Source organism: Aristolochia californica, unplaced genomic scaffold (assembly GCF_029961685.1).
Source record: "Aristolochia californica isolate CCGP_79_NKW_82.1479 unplaced genomic scaffold, dmAriCali1.0.hap1 SCAF_2, whole genome shotgun sequence".
NCBI lineage: Eukaryota > Viridiplantae > Streptophyta > Magnoliopsida > Piperales > Aristolochiaceae > Aristolochia > Aristolochia californica.
Genome location: NW_027181881.1, coordinates 49,614,122 through 49,636,341, shown reverse-complemented (window position 1 = coordinate 49,636,341; position 22,220 = coordinate 49,614,122). Strand labels below are relative to the sequence as shown.

At 38.7% G+C, this 22,220-nt stretch overlaps 3 protein-coding genes across 4 annotated transcripts; 2 read left to right on the top strand and 1 right to left on the bottom strand.

Moving 5' to 3' along the window:
• Positions 1 to 1,539: 1,539 nt before the first annotated feature.
• LOC137955799 (digalactosyldiacylglycerol synthase 1, chloroplastic-like) lies at positions 1,540 to 8,949 on the bottom strand. The gene is made up of 7 exons (XM_068802922.1): positions 8,243 to 8,949; positions 7,601 to 7,633; positions 6,453 to 6,531; positions 3,489 to 3,973; positions 3,141 to 3,407; positions 2,577 to 2,926; positions 1,540 to 2,461 (listed from the first exon to the last, which is right to left on the bottom strand). The coding sequence occupies exons 1-7, from the start codon at positions 8,834 to 8,836 to the stop codon at positions 1,918 to 1,920; spliced, it is 2,352 nt and encodes a 783-aa protein (XP_068659023.1). The 5' UTR covers positions 8,837 to 8,949; the 3' UTR covers positions 1,540 to 1,917.
• A 3,507-nt stretch (positions 8,950 to 12,456) lies between these two features.
• LOC137955800 (histone deacetylase 8) lies at positions 12,457 to 16,568 on the top strand. Of its 2 annotated transcripts, none has more exons than XM_068802924.1 (4): positions 12,457 to 12,737; positions 13,039 to 13,619; positions 15,839 to 16,131; positions 16,214 to 16,568. In XM_068802924.1, exons 1-3 carry the CDS (start codon positions 12,479 to 12,481, stop codon positions 16,121 to 16,123), a joined length of 1,125 nt encoding a protein of 374 aa, XP_068659025.1. In that variant the 5' UTR covers positions 12,457 to 12,478; the 3' UTR covers positions 16,124 to 16,131; positions 16,214 to 16,568. The 2 variants fall into 2 exon arrangements, with proteins under 2 accessions (XP_068659025.1, XP_068659024.1); XM_068802923.1 differs by having other exon boundaries at positions 15,818 to 16,131.
• Positions 16,569 to 16,851: 283 nt separating this feature from the next.
• On the top strand, positions 16,852 to 21,969 carry LOC137955904 (protein LEAD-SENSITIVE 1). The gene is made up of 3 exons (XM_068803113.1): positions 16,852 to 17,143; positions 17,246 to 17,316; positions 20,809 to 21,969. Exons 1-3 carry the CDS (start codon positions 17,124 to 17,126, stop codon positions 21,501 to 21,503), a joined length of 786 nt encoding a protein of 261 aa, XP_068659214.1. The 5' UTR covers positions 16,852 to 17,123; the 3' UTR covers positions 21,504 to 21,969.
• The last annotated feature ends 251 nt before the right edge of the window (positions 21,970 to 22,220 follow it).

The following is a 22,220-nucleotide window of genomic DNA, read 5'->3' as shown; positions in this document are numbered from 1 at the left end:
TAGATGTTCCCCTAGTGATAGTCACCACCAAAGAGCACTTGCTAAGGAAAATTTCTACTATTATGCTCTAATAACTGAAAAATTACAAAGAGATTCCAACTCTCTTTGGCCACGTGTAGCTTAATACACGATTTTTACACAAGCCAATCTCTCCCAAAAATTGCTACTGGATTCTAGTTCTAGCTAGACCTTGCTATCTAGATTAACAGGGTCTAGATGAACTTTTCACAATTTCATAAAAAGAAAGGGAAAATTACACACTTACTTGGAGAGATAATTCTCCTTGAGCGATTTAAGCTGCCTCCTCTTTTGTAGCACGTTATAAATAGATCAAGGAGCTTGTACTATGATCCATGCAAGGATGATTGAAAAAGATTGAAGGTTTTTCAAAGGTGAGACTCTTTCTCTCTTTTTCTAAAGCATTTTTGGTAGAAATTTGTACGATAAAGGTTTGTGGCTTGAAAAAATGTCAGTAAATACTCATTCATTCATTTACTCACCGTTTGGTGGGGTATTTATAGTTTCCCGTTTGAAAAATCAGACTGTTGATTGATCAATCGCTAATAAGTGACTAATCGATCAATCAATCACAATGGCTACTTTTCTACCAGATAGTGATTTATTGATTGATGAACTTATCGATCAATATGTTACTGTTGGTCCAAAAACATTAAGTTGATCGATCATTGCCAGTGGTTGATCAATTAATCGAGATTCTTTTTTGTTGTACAATAAAAGTATAAACGATCAGTGTATTTCTATTTGATCGATCATGCTTGAAGTCCCTTACTGGCAATGTTCTAACTAATCGATCAATCTAGAGGGATGATCGATCATTTCATGTAAATTTTGCTTGCCTGGACAACTATGATCGATCAATCTGTGAAGGATGATTGATCGTGTATTATAGCATGAAATGGCCATGCCTTGGATGATCGACCAATCGACTGCTTTATATTTTTTGCCTGCATAGTTCTAGATGATCAATCATTCCAATGCCATATTAAAAATATATATTTTATAAAGCATGAGAATTTTTCTCTAAGTGCTTTAACATGTTTTAAAGTGATGAGTATGATGATTCTAAACATGTTGATATACAATTTATATATTAAAACTCTGATGTTCACAAGTACTTAAGAAATTGGAATTAGAAAAATTGACTAAGTTTAAATGTTTATATATGATGCTTAAACTCAAGTCTTCTTCCTTGTGGGTGCTAGTGGGTGCTTAATCAAAATATATATCAGCTCCTGTTTAACTAAAAAGAACAAAGAAGCCAAAGGAGTGCGCCAAAGCAAGGATATGCTCACTGGAGCATTTATTATTACACCAAATACATATCAATGTGGACTGAGCCGCCTCTATAGCATATTTTTAACAGGCCGAGCGTATCATTTACAACCGACAAAACCGATGTTGAAAGAAAGGCAATCAAAACAGCAACGAAGGTAGGAGAGGAGGGACTCACCCCTCTCATAACAAATAACTGACACCCCATGTTTACATCACTTGCTGCATTGATACACACGCTTCGACTGAGTAGAAAAAAAATATTGGGAATAAGATTTGTCCGTTGTGTTGGATCTCCATGATTTTCCCTACAAGCACTCCATTATTCATGCCAAGTACAACTTCATGACTCGGAAGAACTGACCCACCCAAATTTATCAACTCGGATGCATTCTAATGTCCAGGTTTGGATATACAGAAGTCGTACTGGGTTTCGTACTTGCTGCTGCCATTTTATCTATGCTACAGCAGCTAACAGTCAAAATTGATGATATGGTTGGTCAATATGGTGAAGTAAAGAAGAATAAGAAGGTAATTAATTACAATAAGCGCTATGACGGCTACATTTCCTAGGTAACTTTCATATTATACAGAGGAAGATACAGATTAGCCTAACCCCCTTGATCACCAGCCATAAACAGGATTTTGTACCATTGGGGGCAACAAATGCAAGTCTTTACAGTGCTGCTTGTCATAATCCCTGGTGCCCGGGATTGCTCCAGTAGACAGCCTTAAAATTTCGCTGCCTGTCAGACAATAGTGAGTGAAAGCAATTCCCCCATCCACCACTTCATTCAAACTAGGCCACGAAATTGATTTCACAATTTTCTTTTTATCACTACTGTTTTGCACTGATGAGTTTAAGTCCTCGGTGGTCCTATTCGAGAATTTGTCCAGCTCAGAGTACTCCATAAATCTCTCTGTTGCTGCCTCCCATGATAGGTTGTATCTCTGCTCAGGAGTAAGAGGTTGAGGGTCACTAGATATGGCCTCTTGTACTTTGGCAACAAACTCGTCTGATGTCTTGTAAGTTAAGCAGTTGGGGAATGCCCTGAAGAAGTCATTTGACGGGTGGTCTGCACATACAACAAATTTGCCCATGGCAAGCGCCTCGGCAGTAGCAGTGCAGAGTACATCACTCACGCTAGGATTTATGAACACTTTGTAACTGCATGGCAATTTTTTTTAAAATATATCATAAATGGTGGCATTGAACACGATTCCATAGTAGTAATAAACTAATGTTCAATGACAAAAGAAATATGATAAACTGATTTTAGTACCTGTAAAGTGAATCATCTGCATGATCCCTCCCTTTTAGGAAATTAAGATTCAGTTCAAGCTTCCTAGCAGTTGATTGGACTTCGTGTGAGTCCTCTCCATTCCCATAAACATCTAACTTGAAGCCCTCGAGGTCCTTCTTGTGTTTAGCAAGCAAATCTATCAATTCCTTGTATCCCTTGGCCCAGACCATCTTGCCTAAGAAATAAGCCCCCTTTGAAAAAACCTGCTGCCCTTGCTCCCTCTCGTCTGCAACTTTTTCTCCTACTTTTAGGAATTTAGGATTTACACCATGCACATTGCATATGACAGATTTTGGAAGATCCTGTGTTGCAGCGGATAAACGGAGAACCTGCACAAATAGGAATAAGTAAATAATTTTATATTTTGTTGACGGGCCCCTTGCTCAAATAGTAAGAACGAGATCTCCCAACACAACTAAGAACTTTGCCATAAAAATAACATGCCCGAATTAAGACATTATGTGGGGAAGAAATACAAGTCTTTAACAAAAAATATACAGTCTGAAGTGAGAAAGCACAAAATTTGTCAGAGTGCACACCCACCTTGTGACAATTCGCCCTGGTGACCCAATTGTTTATGTGTTTCACAAGGAAGGCTTGGAGAACCCCATTCTTTTCTCTCTTGATATACTCCAAATAATTTGTGTGGACAACACCTACCACATGATTGAATTTATCTGTCCAACGCTTTCCATGGTGATACCAGTTCAGGTGTTCCGGTTCTTCCAGTATGGCAATGTCTGCCTCCTTGGAAGAAATAAACTGTGTGGTATCTCCAGCAGGTATTATGCTTCGCCTTGCCTTGGAGAACTGCAAGCAATCAAAACATGTATGTTTAAGATCCTTCCACCTAAAGAGCTAAAAGAGAAGATGGGAACAGGAGAGAAATACCTTTCCAGGGTAGAAGGCAATCTTGAAGTTAGCCTTGAACCCAACCCTTTCTTCAAGCCATTGACGTATATAAGCTTCTTGTTCTTGTGGTGAGCTGAAAGTAAGATTATTGGGGTAAACAAGTTCTTGGTCAGACTTGCAAAGCCATGGAACCAACAAAGTCACTTTCTGCTTGGCAGATTTGGATAGATATGCTGCTCTAAACAGGGGATTCACAGCAGTTCCAGTCATCCAAGGGAGACTGGCGGTTGTGACTATTGCCACATGGCGTTTCTCATCAGTAAAGTCATGCTTCACAGAGTCGGACCAAATTCCACCTTCATAACAATGACCTGTGCTTCGAAGCACACTGGCTATTCTAAAATCAAGCTCATCATTTATGTTCTCATTTACAGGTATGGATGTCTCGCCTGAAGATAGGGAGCTCCACATCAATTGATCCTTTTGTTTGCTGCAGAGAGCCTCCACTATCTTGTCACATATATCTGCAGCCGTGCAGATACAATGTTACTAAATGCAAACAGACAAAATTCAAATAGAAAAATTATCAGAAGACTGTTTCAAGAAAGATGTATAAGTACACTTTTGAAATCATTTTTCATATTATGTAACACAGACCACACAATAATTTCTATCAACCTCTAAGGCTAAAATGAACTTTTGCAATCCAATAGTCGACCTCATTTCTCGTTTGTCATGCTTGTCAAAACTAATACATCATCATAGTACTTCAAAAATAAAGGTTTAATGTTAAATCTGATCTCTCGTATGTACACATTTAAAACCATATATAATTTGATGATGTAATATAAAATTAAGTAATCTCAACATTTCACCAAATCAAGAACGTTCAAAGATGTGCAGAGTCATAATTGCTTTTTATGCAGCCCCAGCTGAAACTTTAATCAGATTGGCATCTGAAATCCTATCATGAAGTGCTTTTCAGAGTAAGCCAGATGTTTGCAAATGTTAATCCAGATACAAAAATCAACTCATTAGAAAGAAGAAAAGGACAGCCTTCCAACAGCTCCAGCAAAAATTGCTGTCAATAGGCACTTGAACATGGGCAGGTCAGCAGAATTTATCATACTGTGTACACCGCAGACAACTGATCCCTTGGTCATAACACAGTTTGCTTATAAGCTTTATGTAGAAAAATAAGAAAACAACAGATGACTAATATTTCATGATCCCCAGATAATGATCTGGGGACAAATACGTTATCATGAAAAAAGGCCAACAGGAGAGGACCCACTTCAAACTCAACTTCCATCATCACCCATACCTAATTAGTCATTCACATTTTGCACTTTTTTTCTCAAAACAATTGTTTCTCAATATTCTAATACAGGTTTATGCCAGCTCAAGTGCATGAGAGATGTTGATGCAGAGCATATAGCAGAAAATTCTATGGGAAAACTTACTCTAGAAAAGGGAAGAACGTTGTTCAGAAATCCCATTTTAGTATCTGCTGTTTTAGAAAAGTCAGCACTTTTTTTTCTTTGGAAATAGTTACTAAAGTCAGCATTTTTTTTTTTTTTGGAACTGGCTACTAAAGTCAGCACTTGGAAAGACAAAGCAAAGGGAAAGTTCCTCTTCCAAGCCAATAATTGCTTTCAAGGAAAGCCGTATTAGGGACTCCAAGGATTATTTTAATAGATTGCTCGTCTGAAGAGGGTTCAATCTTAGAAAGCCCATAGATAGTAGTTTTTTTTCTAACTCCAGCTTCTAAGCTGCGTCAGATGTTTACATGGATGAGGAGCTGAATCCAGCAAGAAACCTGAAGTAAAGCACAAGAACAAAGTCAGGAGTCTGGTAGACCTTGCCTGTGCTCTTGAAAGAAACCTGCCACCCCCTGTCCTTTGGGAATAGTAAGATTTCTGAAACGTGGTAAAAGAAAGAAATTGCCACATAAAATACAAGAGCCACCTATGGATTTGCCATTGCCATTTATTTTTCCAGCTTGTTCCTAAATCCAACGGGACATGGTTTGGCAAGTGCAAACAGGCGATCATCTAGAGAGAGATGGAACACCAGCCAGCACTGCCTGCAGTAGCAGTAGTTGTTGATGTCAACAATTAGACCATGAGGAGAGAACAGAGAATAAGCTGCAAAGTCCCTCGACAGTGTAGTGACATTCATCATTGTGATGAACAATGCAAACGAATGGAGATGGAAAGCAAAAGGAGGAACACCAGCAATAAGGTGCTACATTTCACCAAGACAAGCAGGGTGGAGAGGCAGAGAAAGAAGGGCTACCAGACAAATTCATTGAAAACAATGCAACATATAAAGCAAAATTTGGGTGGTTTCCCACCACATATAACTATTTTCCTCTTGTTTGGAACAGATATTGCTAAAAAATTGTATAAAATCTTATAAAATAATCTGCATATAAATGACACACAAGAGGGGTAACTACAAAGACAAATGCAATTCCCCTTGATTAGAATATCTGGAAGTTACAGTTTCCCACCAGATATACCCACAATGTGCACCAATGAAATGATAATATGCTTAGAGAGGCAAGGCAAGAATATCTTATTGAAGCTAAGTTCCCTTGCTATAAAGAACTTTTGGCGATGACCCACTTGGCAAGAATGAAAAGGGTAGTATCAGCATAGTTGATGGTTTTATGTATTTACAACACTCATTGTTCCATTAACTCTTTTTTCTTTTAATTTTCCAACTCCAGTAACGGAACGAACCAATCAAAAGTGAAGAAAGAAACACATGCAAAACCAAATTTCAGATGCATCAATCAACCAAAAAGTGAATTATGATAGCACGTGCTCAAACAATAGAAGATAGCCTTGATAACACTTTGCTGGCATAAGAACCTAGTTTGTAAATCTTTCAACCAATTTTCTCCTTCAGAAAACCTAAAATTCTATCCTGTCACGACAAATGGATCCAGATATAATAACAGCTATGCCAAACCGATCTAAAAAGTAAAAATTCTACCTTGTCTCAAGCCAAGCAGGGGACCAGATTGCTTCACCCAATATGCCAAGAGCTCAGGCACATCCAGTGGTAGTACATCCTATAATCACATGGAGAAGAATAAGAAACGTAACTAACATATTGCTGTAAAATATCTAAGAGAGAAAGAGAGTGAGGCTTCATTTACTCTGTGCAATACGTGAAAAAACATAGAGAATAGTGGGACGAAACGCATCAATATCAATGAAGTTATCTGGCGATTATACGTTCACCATGTATCTAGTAGATGCTAATGATGTCCGTGCCCTCTACTTAACTGACATCAATATTGAATAAGATAATGCTAAAACCTCAAGTAGCATGATCAAACAGTTGTCCATACCTATCAAATAGGACATTGTCCATTTGACAGAAACCACTAGTTAGATAATATAATTTCTCTGTCCACATTTTTTTTAATTTATTTAGGAAGGTGTGCTATGGAACTTCACATGGTAGGCTGTTTAGCTCAAATGTCTAGGGTTAGATTTTTTTTTCTTAAGAAGAGCTCTCTAAGATGTACATCAACTTAAGCTGCAAACCAAACTACTTTTAATTTTATAAATTGCCTTAACATCAGAAGAGGAGCATTTCCGAACCCAAAGTTATTTTTTTCATGTTTGGTGTTTCTCATCCCTTTTATTTATTCTTTGCTTACATAATATTATCCCCCAAAACCCCATTTATCTATTGAAAAAGCTGAAGTTATGTATCACCATTGCCCAATTATCTGCTCAACAGTTAACTGAATAGTGAAGATAAAACTGAAAAACTTATTTATACTTCAAAAGCTAAACAGATGGAACAAAAGAAATAGTCCACAATGTATGTGTCCCCTTAAAAACATACTGGTAGTTGCCAAGTAAAATTATGTGAAATCCTAGCGCTAAGGAAAAGCTAAGGCCTTCATCTTTTTTTAATTTTCCTTCTAAATTATGGTTAGCAAAACAATCAAAATAAGATTTATTCATGAAATTGTGAGAGACCTTTTAGACTGCAACAAGCACCTAAACCTCTGAATGAGAGGTCCACCACAGGAACAGACATTCAAAAGCTCAGAACTTTGTAAGCTACACAAGGTCAGCATAATGCTTTACCAGGACATACTAGACATTAATGATTAAGCCCACCTTTGATTCTTGAGGTTCCTTGTACATGGATTTCTGAGATAGAAAAAACAGAACGGTTAGATATAGAGTATTCTCTTCAATGGAGTCAACAAATGAATAGTGCAAAACATGTTATTGAAACTGTAAGTGACTTCGACACAACCAAGTTGAAATTCCAAATTTGCTACATAAATCAAGCCGCTATCTTCATATACCTAAATCCTGAATAAGAAAAAGAAAACTCTTCGGGTTTCAGAGTTTTTTGCATGCATAAGAACGAAACTTAATTTTAATGAATGAAAAAGATGTATAATGAATAAAGGATTTAACAATTAACTACAACAAGTTCCTGTTACCTTCATACGAATCTTTCAGAGGAAAGGGGACTAGAATGGGAAAAAAAAAAAAAGATAAAGAAATCGAATCCGCAAACTCGATTCGAGAGGAAATTTTTTATAAGAAAAAGTTCTCAACTCCTTTAAGAAGTCCAACAGAATCCTAAAAAAATGGTCCTAAATTTCCCCAAAACTATGTCATAAATTTGAAAATTAGAGAACCTTTTGGGAGTAATCTTGAGGAGCAGCAAGCCCAGCCAAAACTTTGGTCAGGAATATTCCCGTACTATATACAAAAAGAAAAAACTACACAGGAGACAGAACTCACCAAGCTAGTTTTCAGTTTCTCGAAATTGCGAAAAATCTCAGAAGAAGAACTTTTGCGCTCGAATTCCTTGAACTGCGTCTTAAGTTTCCGGATCGGCTCCCACTCCTTGTCTCCCTCCTTCTCACCCTTCCAATCCCACGCCCTAAATCCCCTTTCCCAATCAATGAGCCTAGCATTATCCTCGACCTCAGAGACGAATGCATTCTTAATAGCGGAGAGATCGATGCGGATTTTGGGGTGAGGGGTCCACTTCTGGAGGACCCGCTGGCTGAAATCGGGCGAGGAATAGGCGCGGCGAAACGCGGAGAGCTTGGGCTGGAGGCGTTTGACAAAATCGAGCTCGGGGGGCGGCGGGGACTGAACGACGGGGACGGAGAAGGACGAAGAGGCTGAGTGTAGAAAGTTCTCGAGCTCACGGTCGATGGAAGTGGCAAGGTTCTTGAAAGTGCTGGCCCTAGCGCGCATGAGGCGGAGGTCGGCGCCGGCGGAATCACGGACTTCGCGCCAGCCACGGGTGATGAAGGCGAAGGGGGTGGCCTCCGCTGCGGAGGCCGCAGCCGGGGATGGACGGGGGTCCGACACGGCGTTGATCATTCTCCCCACGCGAGTGAGTCAGTGAGAGCAAACAAGAAAGAAGAGAAAACAGAGAAGCTCAAAGCTGTCCTCCTCCTCCTCTCCGGAATCCTGTGGGAGAAAAATTGCCCGTCTCTGTTCTTCTAGTCATCAAACTTGTGGCGTTTATAAGCGCAAATGAAATTGATCGGCCAGGAGAGAGATCCAGGAGCAAAAGCCACGTGATTCGCCACGTAGGAGGACGGACCCACGGTGGATTCCGCGGATGAGGTGGAGGATATGGAGGCGTGTGCAGTAACACGTGAGAAGGAGACGTGGATGTACACGATTGAGCTGAGCCAATTTGTTCGGGAATATTCTCCAGACCGAAGTCGGAAGAGTCTTCCAGTGGACCTGATATTTTTGCCCTAGATAAAACTGGAAACTGGTAGAACACGAAAAAGAGGAAAGAGCTATTTTCTAATAAATTAATAGGGGGCGGCAGCACCACCGTTGGTTTCAAGTCGTCAAGTCAACCAGAAAGTGTGTGAAGTTAGACGGTGGAATGTGGTCAGAGAAGTTGGGAGTAGAAGGGTAACGTTGTGTCAAGGCTCATAACTCAAAATCTTTGTATTTTACTAACCATGTGAGTTTATTCTTTGACACTATCTTTTATTTATATATATATGCACTATTTTATGACTTTATATGTGGATAATTTGGGTAAAAGATATATGAGTACCTATTCAGGTTATTAAGTTATGAAGCCTAATTAAAGCATAATTGTTAGGGTTTTTATCATCACCAGTAATGAGCCAGAGTTGCAACCCAATAGAGGTAAAAGAAAATACCTGTAAGTGTGTGCGATTTATCTTGTAAACTATTTAATCTTTATAGTGGATTACTATAGCAACAAAAAATAGAACGTAATTTCACCTTAGAGTAAACTTGTATAAATCTTGTTGTTTGTGTCCATGTTTATTTTTCTTTCTATGATTATTATTATTATTCTTATTAGTTTAGAATTAGAGTATCTAATCACAAATACCATTTATTCGTAGACAAATTATGCAGGAACAAAAAGTATAGTCAATCGACAATTTTTGGTCCATATGACCAAACTTCCCTAGAAAACAAAAGATAGAAGAGAAGGCAGTTGGAGTTCGGCTTGCTAAACCAACAGAACGTAATTTCACTTTAAAGTAAACTAGTATAAATCTTGTTGTTTGTGTCCGTGTTTATTTTTTTTATGATTATTATTATTATTCTCATTAGTTTAGAATTAGAGCATCTAATTTTTAACATGGATACCATTTATTTGTGGACAAATTATGCGGGAATAAAAAGTATTGTCAACTGGCAATTTTTGGTCCATACGACCAAACTTCCCTATAAAACTAGAGATAGAAGAGAAGACACTTGGAGTTCGGCTTGCTAAACCAATAGAACATAATCTCACCTTAGGGTAAATTTGTATAAATCTTGTTGTTTATATCCGTATTTTCTTTTTTCTTTTTATGATTATTATTATTATTCTCATTAATTTAGAATTAGAGTATCTAATTCTTAATACTGATACCATTTATTCGTAGATAAATTATGCGAGAACAAAAAGTATGGTCAACAAGCAATTTCTAGTCCATACGACCAAACTTCCCTATAAAACCAGACATAGAAGAGAATGACACTTGGAGTTCGGCCCGCTAAACCAACAGCACAACCCTCGTGATCAACTGCTTACCACACACCTCACCCGCTTCTTGAGTTTTCCTCTTTCTGCATTATAAGTTTAAATGAATAAAAATCACATCAAGTGTTAATCTATGGCTCAATAATCTATGTCTCATGTTCGTGCTCACGGGCCCGCATCTGTAGACTCTAATGTCACAATCTTATGTCTTATTCTGTACACTCCACTTGGCAGACTCTAAAAACGGTCACCAAGTGGGTCCCGTATGTGGTTAAAAAGTTCTGGAAGTAGATAAAAAATATCAAGGAAGTATTCATATTTGGCTAGTGACCCGTCTGATTCGATTTTCCATGGGTTCGAGTTGATTCCCAAGTCTTGAGAAAAAACACCGTGATAAGAAGCTCAGATCCCATAAAATGACTTGTTACGCCTCTTTTGCCAAAAATCAACCACAAAAACCTTGAAATAACATTTGGATCTGCAAGAGATTCCACCTTCGTCAGTCAAAAGTTTCTTGTCCGAGCACATCAAATCAGAGTGACACACCAGAGTTTACGAAGGCGTTTTTTGCTGTATTTCTGCGCTTCAGTCTTCAGAGCACCATCGACTTCTTCGAAATTACGAAGCTCAGCGAAATCTGCTGGAAGTACTCTGACAGCGAGCGGGTTAATCAGTATATAGTCTACAACGTCATCTCTCGTCTCTCAAGGTATCGCCTCTTTCCTGGGTTCAGATATTAAGAGCAAAACGTTTTACGTGAATCACAGAATTTTTCTGATGAAAAGTGAGAATTATCCTTCCACTGATCAAAACCAAGTCCAAATATTTTAATCAATTACCTGTGACCAAATATCAAAACCAAGTCCAAATATTGAATTACCTGTGTAATTCACTTTCACTTTTGCTCTCTCTCGACGCCTTCCTCTCAACCCTGTCCCCCTGATTTCAAGTCATTGTTAAATCTCTTTGTTCTCAACCTTTCCTCAAACTGTTTCACCAACTCTATCCAATCTCAGCTCCCTTACTGTGTCTACCTTAATGTCATCGACCTCTACACTCACTGGTCCCCATTTTGCAGCAGCATGCCCTCTTTTGATGTTAAAAAATAGTCCCACATGGATTAGTGGATATAAAGATCTTGAGTTTATTAACTGGGAAAAATGTTTTCTAAGTGGCTAGTCATTTTGGGATAAGGCCTTCGACCCAAATTTAACATGGTATCAGAGCAAGCCACTCAGTATGTGGGCCTCCACCTAAATTTATCCACTTGTAGAGCCACAAAAGAGAGCGGGCCTACAAGTAAGGGGGAGTGTTAAAAAATAGTCCCACATGGATTAGTGGATATAAAGATCTTGAGTTTATTAACTGGGAAAAAGGTTTTCTAAGTGGCTAGTCATTTTGGGATAAGGCCTTCGACCCAAATTTAACATTTGATGTCTCCAATAATCTTCTCTCAAAGCCCGGATTGGGTTTCCTCAGCCGTTTTGATAAAAAAACAAGAACTTGTCGGTCATGGTAATCGTGGGGATTGGATTGGAGAATGGCCTTTTGAGCTTGGGTGTGAGTTTCACAACTGTTTGTATATTGGTTAAGGTTTTGGAGGAAGACAGAATTACATGGCTAATGATGGATTATTGAGGACATTGTTTTGTAAATTTAATTTATTTAAATTAATATTTATTTATTTTATTATTTATTTTATTAATTAAAAAGTTAAATAAAACTATCTTAATAAAATTAAATCTATGAGAGTATTTAAGCTGATAAACTCATTCTCACTGTTTACTACATTTTCCATTGAACACATTCACGGTCACCTTCGTTTCCATTCCAATTTGAAAATGTACTAACCCTCGTACATAATTTTAAAAGCCGCCGAGGCTTTTGGTAAAAACGGATAAAAATGCTCAAATTCTCATGTATAAAATAATTTCGATTGGTGAACCGCTAGTCTAAACCCTGTGACAGCTGAGACCTCGGGGACTTTATCAGCCATGGATTCTGCTGCCCCTCCGTCTGATCTTGTTCACGTCTTTTGGCACTCCGGCATGCTGGAGCACAACACCGGAACGGGCGTTTTTGACACCGGGATGAATCCTGGGTTTCTTGATATCTTGGAAAAGCACCCTGAGAACTCTGATCGGGTCAGAAACATGGTCTCCATCCTTAAGAGAGGCCCTATCGCCCCTTATATTTCTTGGCATTCTGGTAGATCGGCTGAGATTCCCGAATTACTCCCTTTTCATTCCCAAGGTACCGAGGTTATGTGTATACACCACTTTTGTTAGTATCTTTTTTAGATGAATTATTGTTTGTTCTAAGGACTAACAGCTGCTAGTGTGATCATCATCACTTAACTCGCCCTTTCTTGGGCTATTTGGTAGGCGCAAATGTGTTCCTTGGTTGGATGAAGTGGAGCTTTAGCTCTCATTTTCGAATCCAAAGCCACGCGTCATTGAACAAGCGGTTCAAGCCCACAAGCATGTGCCTCTTACACTTAATATGCCAACTATATGAAGTTTGCTTTGATTTAGTTTCATATGTTGAATCGCAGAATACATAAGCAAACTTGTGGATGCCAATGCATCTGGTTCAGTGGAGCTTTGTTCGGGAACGTTTTTGAACCCTGGATCATGGAGTGTTGCTCTGCTTGCTGCTGGAACCGCATTAGCCGCAATGAAATACCTATTGGATGGACATGGCAAGATTTCATACGCACTAGTTCGTCCTCCAGGTCATCATGCTCAGCCTTCTCAAGCAGATGGTTACTGCTTTCTAAATAATGCTGGTCTTGCAGTCAAAACGGCCCTAAGTTCTGGGTGTGAGAGAGTTGCAGTTGTCGACATTGATGTGCATTATGGTAATGGAACGGCTGAAGGGTTCTATAGTTCTGATAGCGTCCTAACAATCTCCCTCCACATGAACCATGGCTCATGGGGTCCATCGCATCCTCAAAACGGTTCAACTGATGAGCTTGGTGATGGTAAAGGATTAGGATACAATTTAAATATACCACTGCCAAATGGGACAGGGGATAGAGGTTATGATTATGCCATGACTGAGTTGGTTGTTCCAGCTATGCAGAAGTTTAAACCTCAAATGTTGGTTATGGTCATTGGTCAAGATTCTAGTGCGGTGAGTAATAATTTGATTTTTTATTGTATTTTTGTCTGAAGTGCCTGTTCGTTCATGCTGTAGCATCTACAGAGAGCCATTTATAAAGGTCTCGTTTGTTTGAAGGATGGAATATGGGAAAATATTAGTTTTTCTCTTGTTGAAACTGATAGAAAGACCAGACATCTTTTGTGTCTTTAACCACTTCAAAGACAGGAGGGTCAGGAGCAACACCACTAGATAATACATAGCTGAAGCTGCTTGGATGTCAAGATAGGATAGATAGAGACATTTATGGATTGTAAATAGCTGGTTTTCCATTACTAGTAGCCATGGGGTTACTGCCTATCACCATCTCCATGTACTCTTGCATTTTGAGGCAATTAACTACTTTTTTATTTTTTGAACTGATGGATGTTTATTTATTAAAACTAACAAAAATTTACAAAGAAAGGGAGAGGCAAGCCTCAACCAGCAAGATGGAGAGAAGATCCACAACAACATGATTGCAAGGAATCCCTTCTTTTGCTAAGACATTCGGTGTGCAGTTAGTAGCAGGAGGCATGTGCTGCTACCTTAGTTGAACTTGCCTGAGCTTCCAACTGGTGGGTTGGGGTGGGAGTGGGAGTGTCTGTCTTGAGAGGAGGAGGGGGTAGGTGGTGGTAGGTTATATTTTAGAGAGCCAGCTGATCATATGGCTGAATCACCTCCACTACCACCAAATTTACTGAAACTTCAAAATAATGGCTTGAGACCAGCAAACACAACTCTAATTTCTGCTTCCGTTAAGTCAAAACACCCTTTAGGGCTAGAGAATACAGGAAGAATCGTGGTAGAATGTTCATGAATTACTTCTGCAATAATAGCTGGTCTGGGGCTTCCTACAATCGTCTTATCTTGAGTTCAATTTTTACCATCCTTTGGAAGGGCTTTCCACGAAGCCATGGAGGGTTGGGAATGTTCCTGCTAGCTAATAAAAAGAGACCAATTTCTTCGAACAATTGAGCTTGGATAGGTAGAGAGTATCGAGTGAGTAAATTTCACAATTACCTCCCTCACTCCCGCTTCCTGTTAATGGTTCTTGAGTTTCTCTCATTCTAAAGGTGCGTAAGAGTAATTTATGTGGATGCATCACATGATAGGACCTGGATGAAAAAAAATAGTGCATCCAAACTATCTTACCAGGTAACATGAATGATATGTGAGCTACATTTCTAAGTTAAAGATCATTTTGGAAAATGATCTTATTAACTTGAATAGTTCTATTTGACATGACATATACATGATTGCAAAGGTTTCGGTTCCCCTAATTGTGGTAATCTGATATGGGTATACATCCTGAACATCGTTCCTGGCCTTTGGTGGCATTGTTGAGGAACTAATCCAAGCAGTCCTCTTCTTGATTCCTATCTCATTTGGAAAGTTTTTAACTTCAAGTGGAGTTGGATGTTTAATCCCTGGCTGGTGGTTGTAGGAGCACTCTGTCAAATATGTGAGGATTGTCTATCATTTAACCTGTTGGGCTTTTTGTATGCTACAGCTGGTGAATCCTCCTTTCTCCATTGACATGCTATTTTGCACCAACGAATCCTTTGTGGTCTTTTCATCATCATCTAAGACTACTGCTGTGATTCAAAGATATAGGAGGCTGACAGTGGCAACTAGAAATACTCTTTAGATAGACCTTGTCATTGGTTTGTGGATTGGATATTTTGTGGTATGATATTTTTCAGGAAGATAATCACATATTGTACTCCCTAGCTGAGAGATAATCTCACTGTAATCCTCCATTATCCTCTTTTCTCTTTTCTTCTTTAAAATTTTTCTTTACCTTCCATCACTTGTTGTTTTATCATCAATAAGATAGTTAACTTTTGTAGAAAATGGTATTATGTTTTTGTGTTCTGCTTAAAAACTAAAGAAGTTAGGAATTCCCTTAGATTTAATGTCAGTATCTAGACTAGTCAAGTCGAGAAGTAACATATATAAAATTTGAAGAAAATAAATGTTGGAATCAGGTTTGGATTCACTATTAGACTCTTTTAACAGATCTGGTCTCAACCTTACCTGTCTACAACTTGAGAATTAAGGGCTTGTTCTTAAGTTCAGTTCCAAGCCATGCCTGGCAGAAGATTGAAAATTTGAAACAGTTAGCTTAATTTATTTAATATTATTAACTTTTTATTAGAATGACACTTTGAATTTTATTTTGCTTTTAGTTTGATCCAAATGGTAGACAGTGTCTTACAATGGAAGGTTATCGAGCAATTGGCCGAATTGTCCGTGAGCTGGCTGATAAGCACACCCAAGGACGGCTATTGATTGTTCAGGAAGGTGGATATCATATCACTTATTCAGCATATTGCCTGCATGCTACATTAGAAGGTGTTCTCAACCTTCAGACACCTCTCTTATCAGACCCCATTGCTTATTACCCAGAAGATGCAGACTTGGCTTTCCAAGTGGTTGACCTCATCAAGAATTACTGGGAAAGCAATGTACCATTCTTGCAAGAAGATAATTAGCCGAACAGGTACAAGCCCTTGCCCCTATCATCTTTTACTATAGTTGCTTGCACCTTCTGCATCATGGTGTTTTTGTTTTCCTTGCTGCAGATGGTTCCATGCTGGAAATGGGTATAGCCGCCGTGCACGTCCAGAGTGCAGCACTGCGAGCGGTATAGAAGCAGTAATGACGATACTTTATAGATTAAGTGATATGTGCATCTCTTGCTGGAGCATAATGCAAATAGCTATTTGGTATGAAATATATAAAATGGTTATCTCAGCCGTTATCAATGATTATATCAGTTGTCCGATTAATGGATCGTTGATCAGAGATAGCCATTTTGTAAGGTTTGGCATAAATGACTTCAGCAAGAATGTATTACTTTTGTAGATATTAGATTTCCCAAGTTTTAGCGAATGAATAATTACTGTTAAATATTTGTATATCGACACTGCACTTGGAAGCATTGAATGTTAAATTGGTTAAAATTGTTTTATTGATGATCGTAATTTTCGACTCAGATTTTACGAGTTTGAACTTTGAATTATAGATTAAACTATCTAGATATATTATTCTTCATTAAAATTACCAAAATAGCCTCTGAAACTTAGTCACGAAGAAAACGGGAGAGGGAGTAAGAGCGGGTCTCGGATAAGATGGTCGTTCAACTTCAGATTCCGTCGGGATATTCATTTCTCCGACATGCAGTTTGCGCGTCCCGCCGACAAGAAGAAAGAAGGAGGCGACAACGTGGCTACGCAAGTTTAGACACGTAATTTTAAAACGAAATAACAAAACAGGCAGTCAGGCCTTACTTTGAGGGATGGCTAACGGTGTAATATCTCAGCAAAGCGGCTCAAACTGAAATGTGACGCAAAAGACAAGAAAGGGTCTTTCTAGTCATTTAAATCTTTCATTTTAAAATTTGTCTTCTGCCTTTCCCTGTGAATCGGATACTCGCAGTTGTATCTCCGGGAGTACTTTTGCGATTCTTCGAAAACTGCGTGGGAGACGGAGATGGGGTTGCTCTCCAACAGGTCGGACGATCCTTTTTCTTTTCGTGTTCCTGTTTTTGTTTTACTTATTTATGTTGTATTGTATTTTGATTTGATGTTTAGGAAATTCTTCTCTTTTAACAGGATTGATCGATCGAGTTTGAAAGCAGGAGATCACATTTACTCGTGGAGGGCTTATGTTTACGCACATCATGGTTCTTTGATTTCCTACTCCTTTTCCTTCTATTTGTATAAATAATACGGATGCATTTTGTTGTGTTTCTGGTGTTTCCTTGTCCTTTCAGTATGGTTTTGGGGGAGGGAGGGGGGAGGGAGATTTAGATGACTATTTATCAGGTCTTGGACTGGAGATCATGTCTTAGATTCTTTGAAGCTTGTTATACTAGCATGCGTCTCAAATGGCGTTAAAAAATTGGGTGTTGGGTTAGAGCGATCAATCAATAGATTTATGGCACTATTTATTCTATTGAAATATAGGATCAACATCAACTCGGCTTGGACTTGTGTTGGGTCATTGAAAAGAACACGCTAAAGTTAATTTTTATGCAGATAATTCTTTTGAATTTGAAGAGAGATAAGATTCCATGTCACTTGAATAAAATACAGTGGAAGTTGCTGATGCACAAGCAGGGATCATTTGCAAATAGGGTCCCCTTTCAGATGGGATCGATCAGAAAAATTCTTTCACTTTTATCAATGACTGTTTGAAGACTATGAAATTTGTTCATTTTTATTTGGTAAGTGTTCATTTGTTCTTTTAAGTTACATCACGGTAGGTTAGTGTGCTGAGAATAGTGAATCACTCTTAAGAAGAGAAAGTAAGAGTTAGAAGTGGTCTACTTTCATTGAAAGTAAAACATTTTTTTTTTTTTTTGTATTAGTGTTATTAATGAGAAAGGTACGGAGTGCTATAAGGAAAAAAAAGAGGTTTGGGATCATTATCTTTTTGACAAAATTTGACATTGTGGTTGATGAGAAAGTCGTGCCTCGTTTGAATCAATAATCTCAACAGGAATTGAAACTCTACCCTGTACAATCAGTTTCTCTTTAAGCATGAGGTTGAAGTGTAGTTTCACCTGGAATATGAAAGGTCAAGACTCCTTAAACAAAAGTTAGTTCCACCCCCTACTTTCTCTACCCACTTAAGGAAACCTATTTGTTTGCCAAAATGCCATTTCCTCTTCTTGACCTTTAGAACAATGGAGAAATACAACATCTTCACCTTGCTGGTCTCAAAGTATAACTGTTCTATGTGATCATGCTGAATGAAATTTCGATTCAGATACATCCGCTTATTCTTATTTAGCTTGTTCATGAAGGATAGAGTAGGATCAAACGGTCTTTCTTAGTCTTTTTAAGAAAATTAAATACTAAAAAGAGGCAACTGCATGCACAAGGGTCTTTCCTTGTCAGTGGTTAGAAAAGGAAATCCAGAGAGCACCCTGAATGGAGAGATAAGAAGATAGGCTTGTGTTTCATGTGGTGTCATCTTTCTTTTTATTCCTTCTGTGCAACTCACAGTAGAGAGTTCCCTTTTTTATTTGATGTGCTTTTCTAGTTTAAGATGTAATCTGCATTTTCGTTGAGCCTTGTAAGGATTTATATGCAGAAGCTTAGAACCCAAATCTAGTTTAAGATGTAATCTGCATTTTCATTGAGCCTTATAAGGATTTCTAAGTCACACCCCCCGGAGAACCCCTCCATGTGCTTCTGAGCCAAAGGCCCAATCCAAAAAACCTGGCTGTGGATAATATTATATATCTTTTACTTACAAATGCAAAAAATTATTGTAAATTTAACCAAATATGGGTTCAAAGTAAACCTACTTACCATCAGAACAACATGACTAATGTTCAAATGACTCATAGTGACATATAGAAGACTGCTATTTTCAGAAGAAAAAAAAGAAAAGAAAGTTCTTATAGAGAACTGCTAATTTACTGTTGATGGAAAGTATGGTTGTCAAGATGTACAATATCACTGTTGTGCATCTTGACATTTAATTCTAAGGTAAACCAACTGCTTTATTAGCAGTAAAACCAGCAGAAGAAGGCAAACGATATATTTAACTTGTGGGAATCAGAGACACATTTTTTCACTGTATCTATCTCGAGTTCTGGAGCAAGGGGTTCAGTGTACACAGACAAGACAATATCTGCTTAACATCCTGGGTGATTTGTACTCTGAATCAGTATAAAAATGACTTCAGAAGATGGAGGTAGATTTAGTGAGAGTTTTATAGAATGAGAGGTTGCTATTGAGGTTTTTTTGTAGGTCTTTCCCTTTGAGAAATCTGGCAGCATGCTGGCCTTGAATTAGTTGCCCTAGTAGTTGATGTTGGTTGAATGGGAACAAAGATTTCGATCTTAGAGAGGCAATAGAGAGTCTGGAGAGGATGCTGACTGAAAACAGAAATCGCATACTGCAAGTGAGTGTGTTCTGTTGATATGGTTCAGCAGACGGGTTGGTGTTGGTAAAATTTGATGGTGATGATACAGAGTGTGGAGAGGATGCTGAGAGAACAGAAATCAGGTGCTGCAAGTGAGTGTGTGCTGTTGATATGATTCAGCAGATGGGTTGGTGTTGATAAAATTTGATGGTGACAATCAGAGTCTGGAGAGGATGCTGAGAGAAAAAAGAAATCAGGTACTGCAAGTGCGTGCGTTCTATTGATATGATTCAGCAGACGGGTTGGTATTGATAGAATTTGATGATGACATTATTTTCAGGCACGCTCACAGAAGCTTCATTTTCTTTATAAAAAAAAAAAGACATTATTTTCAGGCACTGCTGGTACATATCTGGCAGGATGAAGGGGGTATGATGATTGAAACCAGGGGAGATGGAGTTGCATCCAGATCCGATGTATGGAATAAGTTTTCAGATGCAACGAGTTCCTTCAGATTTAAGGTTTGGAGTTAGTTTTCAGATGCAAGGAATCCCTCTGGATTCAAGTTTTGAAGTTGGTTTCTAGATGTTACTAGTATCCTGGTTCAGATATGAGGAATATGAAGAGCTTTGCTGTCTTCCAGCAGCTTAAGCAGGTGACTGGATGAACCAGCACTCTAGAGACAGCAGGCCAAGACAAGGAATGGTCTGGAGGATGAAGATGGAGTTCACTTGGGCAACTTGTTCAGAGCTTGGGCTAGTTGCTTTGACTTCTCAGTCTTCTTAAGCAGTGGGGGCTCACTGGGTGGAAAGTGATGTCGGAGTCAACTTGTTGCCTTTGGTACCATAGAAACCAAGATTAGGCAAAAATAATCATAAAAAAAGTTTGACATGATAATATTCCAACTTTAGATCTTATTACAATTGTTTGAAGCTTTAGTTGTTCATGTTCCCAAGTAACGCCAACTTCTATTTGACATTTGAACCTACACTTCTGAGCTGGTAAGTTTTCTTCTTTAACTTCTTCAACCCAAGTGGTTCCTATTCCTATTTGCTGCACAAATTTCAAGGTTTTCGCTGGATTACACCTGCAATAAGCTAGTTATATTGCAGAAATATTACATACATCTTTTGGCCTGGGAATGTTTCCTGGTGACTTCTGGGGCTTATGTTTGGGTTTATGATTCAATGGCTTCATAAGCTTGTGCACATTGAAATTTTATGACCTTCTTTGCTTTCATGGATGTGCTCATAAATGTCCAAGATACTTAAACTAGAGTATTATATCAATGGTGCAGGCATTTACATTGGTGACAATAAGGTCATTCATTTCACCCGCGGCAGAGGCCAAGAAGTTGGGACTGGAACAGTCCTTGATGTGTTACTCGTCAGCTCTGAGCCAAAACGATCTGAAGTTCCATGTCCTGCCTGTGCTTACAATCAAGAGGGCCATGGAGTTGTATCTTCCTGCCTAGAGTGCTTCCTTGCTGGTGGGGTGGTCTATCGTTTTGAATATTCTGTCACTCCTCCCCTCTTTCTTGCTAAAGCTCGTGGTGGAACATGCACACTTGCTGGCACAGATCCAGATGAAACTGTAATCCACAGAGCTACCTATCTTCTCAACAATGGCTTTGGTTGTTATAATTTGTTTAAAAACAACTGTGAAGATTTTGCAATCTATTGCAAGACGGGTCTGCTTGTGGTGAACCAAGGAACATCAATAACTAGGAGTGGTCAGGCTGTTTCTTTTGTAAGTGGTCCACTTGCAGCTGTTCTCTCTTCTCCACTCCGGCTTGTCACGACCAATATCTATGGGATGACTGCAACTGCCATTGGTGTGTATTGTGCTAGTCGATGGGCGGCAGACATAGGCACAAGGAGAGATGTGGTGAAGCTAGAAGTTGAAGAACTCACGGCAAGTCTGCCTATTAGTGTAGCTCAGGTGGTAAATGCAAGCGCACACGCTCTGGTTGCACCTCCTGTTCACTGCTAGGAGTTGTCTGTTCCCTGCTGATTCTAAGTTTGGAATATGGGGTGATGGTACGTGAAAAAAAAAAATAGTTATTTTTACCTGAGAATTTGGATATGAAGCATGAAACTGCAACGCTACTTGTGAAGTTCTAAGACATTTTGCGTACATATTATCCTCCATAACTATATTATTTGCCAATAATTGTGGGTACTAGCATCAGCATCTAGGCGGTCTATATTTCTTGACACTGGTAGGAATCACGGTGGTCTGAGTTTCTGTAACATGTACGATTGATTCCCTGGTGAGAATTTTCAAATTCAAGGAAGTTCTCTAACAGCTTTTACTACCATAACTGTCCGATGGTATGCAAAAGAAGGAACTAATCTCGGGGATGGTTAGAACAGAATGGATGTTAATGTAAGTGATCTTTGTGCCGAGGGCAAAGTGGAAGCAACGCTGTGCTGGGAACTGTAAAGGCTTCCCTCTGTACTGAAACAATTGAATCAGGTTCTGCTTCTTGGAAGTTATAACTGTTCACGAAGGAAAAATGGATACTCAAGGGAAGCAGTTTTTCTGCTAACTTAGAATTTATAACCTCTTAATTTTTTTAGATGGAACGTATCCAATCTCATCATCCATTAACCTAAAAATAAAAATCATTTATTACTAACTCGACCTTATCAGGAACTAAGATCTGTCATCATCCATTACATCATTTATTACTAGCTCTTGAGATAA